Source organism: Theobroma umbraticum, unplaced genomic scaffold (genome assembly GCF_002168275.2).
Source record: "Theobroma umbraticum cultivar Fairchild unplaced genomic scaffold, ASM216827v3 scaffold_95.0, whole genome shotgun sequence".
NCBI lineage: Eukaryota > Viridiplantae > Streptophyta > Magnoliopsida > Malvales > Malvaceae > Theobroma > Theobroma umbraticum.
Genome location: NW_018397257.1, coordinates 2,533,312 through 2,542,889, shown reverse-complemented (window position 1 = coordinate 2,542,889; position 9,578 = coordinate 2,533,312). Strand labels below are relative to the sequence as shown.

The window sequence follows — 9,578 nt, the reverse complement described above, 5'->3', positions numbered from 1 at the left end:
AACAAGTTTACAATATCAGAAAAAGAAGAACAATTAAAAGCTAGTTAAGTATGAAATTCAAAGGACATGAGGATTTATCATTCTCAAAATTGGAAAGGCTATCTAATTTTCTTTGCAACTCCATTTTCCTTGCATCAAGCTCTTTTATCTCAGCCTCTATGTTAGGCTTGTCAACTTTTGTCATGATGTATTCTTTAACCTTAGCCATGCAAGCGTCAAGGCATTTAATTCGACAACGAGAGAGGAGAACATCTTCCATAAGACCCACCATCTTTTATAATTCTTCGAGGAAAATGTCTGCCCATGGAGAGGAAGCAATCTCTAAAGCAGTACCCAAGCTATCCATGATGCCTTTATTCAAGAAATTGTGTTTAAAATGCCAAAATTCACCTTCTACTTTGTAGACATGCTCTAATAGCTGCAAGTGTTGTGGCATGACTGGAATGCCATGAAAGTCTTCCAAATGGGTGTTAAAAGCATCATTTCTACATTCTACCACTGAAAAAAAATTGGCATACAGTGAACAGTAAGAAGGAGGTATACCAATATTTAAACAAATGATATTTGAGTTATTCTAAATACCTCTAAGAAAAGAGGAAGAATTATGAGTAGAATCTGGAATACCCCCAAAAGAAGAACCATTGCAAGTAGTATTCAGGACACCTCAAGAGAAGAAGCATCGCGACTAACATTCGGAACACCCTCAAAAGAAGAAATGCTGCGAGTAGCACCAAGAGCAGCATTGATTCCAAAGTTGTTCTAAATACTACAAGTAACTCCAAAGGTTCCCCCAGCAATGATATTTGCATTGCTATGTTGAAATGTTCCAAAGCCAAACCTAAGAGCACTCTGATCATTTTGGTTAATGGCATTCACATCATCACCACCAACTCTAGTAGCAACACCTACATCGTCATCACCAACTCTAGTAGCAACATTGACATCATCACCACCAACTCTAGTAGTAGCATCCACATCACCATCATTAACTCCGGTAATATCATTGACCTCATCTCCATCAACACTTTATATAGTAAAGGGTAGGAAATTAGTCATATTTATCAGACCTCTTTGTATAACATTACCACCTACCTCTTCTCCCAAACTCTGATGTTCATGTTTGGGAAACCTCTCTTCAATTGACTCATCACTGGACTCATGGTTATTTGTGTGGTCACATAATTCTTCTTCACTCTCAAACTTTGAGATACCTTGTTCTTCCACTTCTGCACTTGGAATTGATTCTTCCTAAAGAAAAAAAAGAATAATTCAAATATCTATGTGAGAATGAAATATAAAAAGAGATAAAGAAGAGCAAGAAACAAGCTTACTTGACAAGGGATTTTAACGAAGTGACACATCATTATTACTGATAGAAGGAACATGCAATTGCACCTTAGGATCAAGTACGACGAATAAAGTCCATTCCTAAAGACAATCTCCCCAGTAAGCATACCAACCAGCAGTATAGGCACCTATTTTGTCAAAGGCTAGGACAACGCAGTTTTTGAATTTATCCGCAGTATGATTAAGCATACCAATAAGGAATATGAAAGTACAAAAAGAGAAGTTTTCAAGAAAAAGGGGTCTAGGAGGAGCTGGTTGATCATATCGAAATTGGTGCACCACTCTATAAGGAGAATATACTTCGACAGACAATGAATCCTTATCAATACCTAAACTAGTTGTCTCAATCATGGAAGGCAATTGAGAAGAATGAACCCACATTAAGAAGTTCAAACCACGTGAGCTCAATTTCCTAATCTCAAATGGTCATCTATCATAGTAAATAGTTGGATCACCAAAACCATGGTTTGATCTCACGTAAGGCCTCACAGTAAATTGATCTGCCTCATCCAACACCTTAAGAATGTTGTCTCTAGAAATTTGATCATGCCATGCCCAAGCTCTATAATTGTCTCTTAAAGTTGTATTTGTAAAAGAAGACATAGAAGGCTCATACACATTAGTAGTAAGGGCACAACTACAGAATCTCTCCCATAAACACATCTGAATAAAAGATACATCTACATAGTCAAGACTTTGTAGCGGCTAACTGATTCAACAGTCTTAGAATGATACAAGTCTAATCTCCTTTACAAGGATCCCAGATATAATGGAGCAAGAGGAAAGCTTGTAACCTTAGCAATTTTGATGGCATAAAGAATAACTGAAGAAAAGATTCCATTATTTGGACAACCTGGGAAGACATATCGAGCCAACCACATGATCAACAAAGCTACTAACTCATGAATGTGATCTGGATACTTAGGAGGACTACTTTCACCTTTAATGTTGAACTTCTTATAGAAGAGTCCTACCCAGTTGGAGAAACGCATCACCTCGGAAGCCTTAACTTGGCTCCTAAACAAGTCAATAAAGAACTCCTTGACTTTTTCTTCCTCTTTAGAAAGTATAATGGAACGAAGGTCATCTCTACCAACATAAGGAAATTCTAAAAGAATGCACACATCTTCAAGAGTGAAAGTAAACTCTCCCCAAGTAGTAACCATGGTATGTGAAAAAGTACTCCATCGTGCAAGAATAGCGCGCCATACTTCAATTCTGGATTTCCTATGAATGTGGAGTTTTGTGGTGATTCTTACAGCATTAAGGACTCTAACATTATTGAAAGCAGTTACATAAGTGGAATTCTTCAAGACTTTCTCTACCCATTCATCCCAACCTTGGACCCATAACAAATTAGATACAAATTTAGTGACTGAAAGAGGGAATTCACCACGTTCAAATCTAAACTTCAATACTAACGTTCATGGGATGGAACACCTTCTATCTAGGGCGGCTTCATTACAAATACGATCCCAATGATAGCCAGCGGATGCACATGGATGCCTAACTATTTACTTTGCACGTACTGCTTCCCAAAAGCAATCTTCTCCTCTTTCCCTAATGATACTATTATCCTAATTTTTTGACACAAGAGGTACTTCACCAGTTCTTCCTACCCGTAGTTTCTTAGAAAAAGATGTTGCAGTAGTATTCTTCCTTTTCTTTCTTAGAACAGCTTTTCCAGGGTCACCATAGCGAACTTTCAAGGTAAAACGAGTTCTGGCCATACGAAGAGGTAACAAAATTTCTACAAGCACAAATGACACAAAAACAAGCAGATAAGTGCTCACGCATTACCATTCCTACTTATGCATTAATATCTTGTGTTTATTTATTTGTTCTTCTTTGTGCATCATATATACTAAAAAATTAGTGATAAGCCTTAGAAGTTTATTGTGAGTTTCTACATAACTAATTCCCCTAGAGAAATTTATAAAATCCTTAAATCTCGAGGTTTAAATATTTTCACTATGCATGAAACTTTAATAATAAAATTTTCCTACAGGGGGCAAACTATTCTAAATGGTTTAGATGTTCTAGATAAAGAAGCGTCTAGAGTTATTCTAAGCACAAAATCACCTTTAAACATATGCATAAAAAATACAGAAGAAAAGAAAACTTACTTGTTGAAAATTTTAAAGAAGAGCCTTTGAGATTTAAAAAGAGCCTTTAAGAATTGATTGTGAATTTTTTATAAAACTATTCTCTCGTATTTATAGATTTCAGAAATTATTTTTCTAATAGGAATCTAACTCTTTAAATTTTCTTATGAAATCTTCTTCTACATCTAATTACTTTTCTACACAAATCTCTGTTTCTCCTCCCTTATCTTAAACTTTTTTATTATTATTTTTGCATTTTCCAATACATGTACAATTTGCTTCATGAAATTGTGGAGGCATGGAATTGATAATGCTAGGAGCAGCACATTCTTCTATAAGGAACTGACGTATGAACATGATTGGAATAACCAAATAAATTCAAGCTTCACCACCCTTGGGATTTATATATATATATATATATATATATATATATAAGCATTGTCTTTCTTATTAGTATGAGCATCTCCTTATGTATAAAAGTTCTTATAAGAATTTTTATGCAGGGGGCAAAATGTAGATGCCTAATTCTGGTTTTACAAAATAATTATATCAGGGATGTTCCAAGCCTAGAAAAACCCAGGGGCATTTTCCCTGAGGTGTTCCAAGCCAGGAGTATTCAAAGCGTAGAAGTGCTCTGGGGTGTTCTAATTATAGAAACGCCCAAGGGAGTTCCTAGTATAGAAGCGCCTAGTGGTGTTTCAAGTACAGAAATACCCATAGGCGTTCCAAGTGCAGAAGCGCCTAGTGGAGTTTCAAGTGCAGAAGCGCCTAGGGGGGTTCCAAGTGCAGAAGCACCCAGGGGCGTTCCAAGTACAGAAGCGCCCAAGGGCATTCCCAGTACAGAAGTATCCAGGGGCATTCCAAGCACAAAAACACCCAGGGTGTTCCAAGTACAAAAGCTCCTAAAAGTGTTCCAAGCGTAGAAGCACCCAAAGAGCGTTACAAGCACATAAACACTCGGCGTGCAACGGCTATATGTAGGGAAAGTGAAAGTAACTCAGAACAAGTGGCAGGGTTCATGAGTTACCTTCACATTTGGGATGTTCTAGAGAGTTTGGCTTGGTGACTCAAATATGAAGATAGTTAAGAGGACTTCCTCTTAACCTTTCCTTGAAGTACATGTGCTTTACCCTTTTTTTTTTCTTTACTCCTTAAAAATACATGTGACACACTATCAAAGGCCACTACTCCATTTATTAAAAACTTACGTCCACTACCCAACTACGTGATCATTCTTTTACATCCCGTAAACCGCTCTTAACTATTCTTCCATAACAAGCACATTCTCTCATGATTGAACGTACTTTCCTAACAACTCCTAAGAAAGTGATCCTATTCAGTATAAATGTGAGAGCCTTGAAAGTTGGGGGGAAAAGGATTAGAAACCCAGCAGAGATTATACTATAAAGCTCTATCAAGACTCCTCCACAAGGTCTTTCTATTGAGTCCTTTCTCATTCATCGTTATCCGTCGCTTTGTCAACCCTTTCTCATCTCTCACCACCTGCCACTCAAAGCACTTGTGCTTTAAGGACTACTCCATTCTTTCTCTCTGCCGCCTCTAACGCATCTCAATTCATTCATTGCAGCACATCCTCTCCCTAACCAAAAGAACCCTCTACATCTTTCTTACCTTTCTTGATGTAAAATGATCATCTGAATAGCCTACTGCATGATTATAGTGTCACTTAGTAACTTACAATTGTATAGATTTTGAGGCTGCAGGTTGCTGTGAATCTTGGTTTCTTCTTAAGTTTTGTTGTTGGCTACTTTTTTGTAAGTCGTGCTAAGCAATAACTCGACTTCTCCCTTGCAGTTGAGTTCTACTTTTCTTTTGTAATTTTTAAGGATTTTTCCTCTTTGAATAAATCCATCTTAATCTTTAAAAAAGAAAATACAATGGATTGATAGCAACATAATTAAGCTTTGGGAATGGATAACATATTTTAATACCTTTTGGCCTTGTTTCTTGAGATCTTGGAATTAAATTTGTTTGAAGTCTTATCTTGAAGTGGAAAAGGCAAAATACTTGGGAGGATTATGAGTATTAAGAAACTCATAATTGCCCTTAAGAGCTATTTCATTTCAACTCTTTTGACTTTATTTCATTCTACTTTGAGCAAAGGAGTGATGTGTGTTGAATCTCACAAGATGAGGGTTGAGTTGAAAATTAATCTAATGAAATGTTGTAGGACAAATATTGAACAACAACCTAGGTATCAGCAATATTAAAAGGAGATGATGAATGAGGTTAGAACAAATATTCCCTAGTTGGAGTTTAGGACAACCTAGGTCTGTACTTTAGTTTAATCCTTGTTACCAATCATAAATCTATGGCTCATGTGATGTGAGGCCTCTTCTTTTGTTTTCACGATTCCTCCTACATCGAAAACTATATACAAACTAGATGTTGTTTTTATTTTTAATTTTTTTTTATAAAATGGATTATTAAACACATTGAAAAAAATTAACTTCTTAAAAATTTTAATTTTAAATGATTCAAAATCTTTTAATGGTTTATCCAAAATACTCCATATAACTAAAAAAATAATAAGTTTCGAAATAATAAAAGGTATATCCAAATAAAGACAACTTTAATAACTAAAATAAAGAAAAAGTAAATATTAATCACCCAACACATTGTAAAAATACCTAAAAAAGCAAACTAATGCTACATGTGATCGAGTGAAATAAAAAAATAATAATAAAATTTAATATACTTAATATTAATTTTTTAATCGCTTTTAACTTTTTCAACTCAACCAAAAGATGAATATCAAAATAGAAATTTTGATTTCACTGATTATAATCTTTAAATCAAATTAAAATAGAGTTATGAAAAGCTTTTAAGAAGTTTGGGAGAAGATATTGAACCCACATCCCCCTTTAGTTCCCTCCTTGTTAATGGCTAAACATCTTTTTTATAAAATAAGAAAAAACTATCTCATCGTATAATATGAGTATACCAAAAAATATAAGTAAAAATAGAGAAATTTTTCTTTCCCCTTTTTTCTTACCTTTGGAATAACGAGATAAGAAGTTATCCTCAAGGCCTGCCCCTGCCGCCATCCCTTCAAATCTACAAATAAATCAACTTTTTATTGTAATATTTATCATAATTAAAGTCTATGACAAGGGCATTTTAGATGTTTGACTAACAAAGAAAGAGTTGTTCAAACTGCATTGGGGCCGGGGATTGTGATGAGATGATGAATGTACTTGCCCTCTCGGCTCGTCTGCAATTGTCAAACAGGTTAGCCAACAAATCTACACTTGTCATTCTTCTGCAAAACCCATTTGTTCAAGCTCTGCTTCGATTCTTCTTTTCCTTTACTTTGGCGTCCTTCGGTTCATAACTTTGTCTTATTAGGTGATGCATGCAAGTCAATTGAGCAATTACCAAATTCCCCGACGAAAGGTCTTATAGCTTGGCAACTATTCTTTTCCGTTTGCACCATTGCAATATGTTTTCTCTTCCCATCATAACCAATGCTGTACCCCATTCCCTTCATAATCATTAGAATAAGCTGTGGCCATCATTGGATTTGATGTCATTAGAGGTAACGGGCATTATGATTAACTGCAAAGTCTAATCTCACAGACCCAGAGTTTCATTTTCGGGATAGACTTATGCAATGAAATGATACCATTAGAGCAAGGGTTGATACAAAAATAAGATTTAAACCAGCAGGAATCCAACAAAAGATGAGGAATGATTCCCACATTGCCAACACATTTAGCCAGCAGCAAAAGAATCGTCCATTTCCAACAAAGCTTGCTACTTATTCCAGTTACCACCAAAATATTACATAAGTCGTTCATTCAAACTCCTTTCACAGGGGAATATTCATTTGTAAACGGTAAAGATAGCCTCTCAACAATCCATCCCCACCAACAAGAGGGTTGGAAAGAACATGTCTATGAGATCAAAAAGGATGTTGCCAAAATGAAACACTCTCTCTCCCACTACATATTCTGCAACCCATTACCTAACAAAATTAACAGTAAATGATCAAAATATGACGGCAAAAGAGGAGAAAGAAGTAATCCCTATTTGGTTAGAATTCCTTCACCAACACCTACTAACATGATACACGCGGCTTCTACTCCTTCCCCATCGACACCAAACTTACATCCCCCTCCCTTGTAATAGTGATAATACCCTCCTACTAAGGTATAAAATGACAATCACTAAGATTACTAGCAAATGATAATGTAGACCAAAAACAAGTAGTTCCTATGAAAGAAAGGGGAAGCTCTAATACTATTAGACACTCAAAAGTACTAAAAAAATGTGAGTATTCAATCCCATGCACTGGTAACACCTGGACCGTAGCCGCTGCCACCACCATACCCACCAGAACCAGCATACCCACCAGCACTGTTGCCCCCACCATAGTAGTCTGAATTACCCCTGTTGAAAGATAAGTCCCTTCGAAAGTCACGCCCACCAAAGCGGCCTCCCCCAGGACGTCGGTTCCTCCCCCCAAACGAACGAGCAGCATATCGGGTGAGCCAAGCAGGCACCTCTTGATTTGCTTCTAGCATTAGATCTGCTAATGGCCTTGCCAAAGAAGCATTGTTGTCATTGAAGAAGGCCGTGGCTAAACCAGTTTTGCCTGCACGCCCTGTCCGTCCAATTCGATGAACATAGTCATCAATATCATTTGGAAGGTCAAAGTTTACCACATGTGCAACATGAGGAATATCAAGACCACGGGCTGCCACATCAGTTGCTACCAAGATTGGGGTAGCACCACTTTTAAATGATCGTAATGCTTGTTCTCTTTCCTGCAATATACGGAATAAATAGGTATCTTAACAACAGATAAAGAATTGTAAGGCCAAACAGCTAAAATCATTCACTTTACAAGCGTTGGAAGCATTCTATACATGAAAATTAGAGAACAAATTGCTCAAAATATGTATGAGGTGAAACAGAGAGGAAGATGATGAATGTCAAGTCTTAAGCACACAGTGTGACTGATGTAAGCCAAGACTATTTACAACCAAAAACAAAGGCACTGCCAAAAAGGACAGACTGATCCATTGTTTTTATTCTTCAAGTACTACTATTCTTAGAGATCTGAAGACCTAGAAAATAAATAATTTAGAATATAGGCCCACTTATTTATTAGACATATGCTTTCATGTAGAAATCCACCTGCAGGCATATGCATATAAATGCATCACTTGATAATTAATGGGTAAGTTAATTCTCGCCATCCATTAACAGACATCTTAACGATAAACATCAATTAACAAAGATGAGAGATGAGTCTGGGGTCACCAGAAGTTCTGCATAAGCTCCATACGGAACAAATATCAAGTGTGGCGTCGGCATAGGTTAGAAATTACACAAAAAAAAAAAAAGAATATTGGTCACTAGTGAACTAATGGATCATTAAGGACCATATGCAAAAGAAAGAAGACCGGGAAATCTGAAAGGGAGATTACAATGACCTACTCCAGCCAGGAGCATAAAAGGAAAAAACACCAAAAACAACTAGGATGTATTGACTGAGAATTATGCTCCAATTCCAAACCAGTAGCTTACAGTTTTGCGAATTGCTCCATTCCTCTCGTCCAAACTACTCTCACTTCTTATAAATGGTATAACCATCCCCCATTAAATAAGCCAGATTAACACAAATTAACATATACAACAACAGGAAACCAAAAGAATGTGTTTTCCCAAGAACAGGAAACAGTATAATTAAGAAGTAACTCACTAACAAAAATCTCCCAAAAATGGAAACTTAAAGTACTTTAAAAAAGGAAAAAAAAACTAACTCTAATAGGGATTTTGACACATTGCAGCTATAGAAGCAAATCAAACATCTAAGCAAATATCCTAGCAGTCCACCCTTCAGAAGCTTGTGAAGTATCTTGGCAATTACTATTAGCATCATAAAAGTTTGCCAGATCACAAAATTATCTGCTTCATTGGATTACAGATAAATTTAACAAGGATCCTCGTCAATGAGGCATTCCAACTCATAGACATCAAAACCAGATACAATTGATGTGAACCCTAAATATATTGGCTTGGTTAGAATAAAAGTAACATAAAAGTGCTATCTATCATTTACAAGCATGAATAATCAGGTCACTGTCCAAATGGAGC

The 9,578-nt window shown here is 36.3% G+C and overlaps 1 protein-coding gene across 1 annotated transcript in view; it reads right to left on the bottom strand.

The window, feature by feature from the left end:
* Positions 1-7,213: 7,213 nt before the first annotated feature.
* LOC110412386 (DEAD-box ATP-dependent RNA helicase 52-like) overlaps positions 7,214-9,578 on the bottom strand; it is a 4,325-nt gene continuing 1,960 nt past the window's right edge. Inside the window, exon 4 of the mRNA XM_021422917.2 lies at positions 7,214-8,242. Within this exon, the coding sequence (XP_021278592.2) occupies positions 7,754-8,242 (489 nt within the window). The 3' untranslated portion in view covers positions 7,214-7,753. The remainder of the gene's footprint in view (positions 8,243-9,578) is intronic.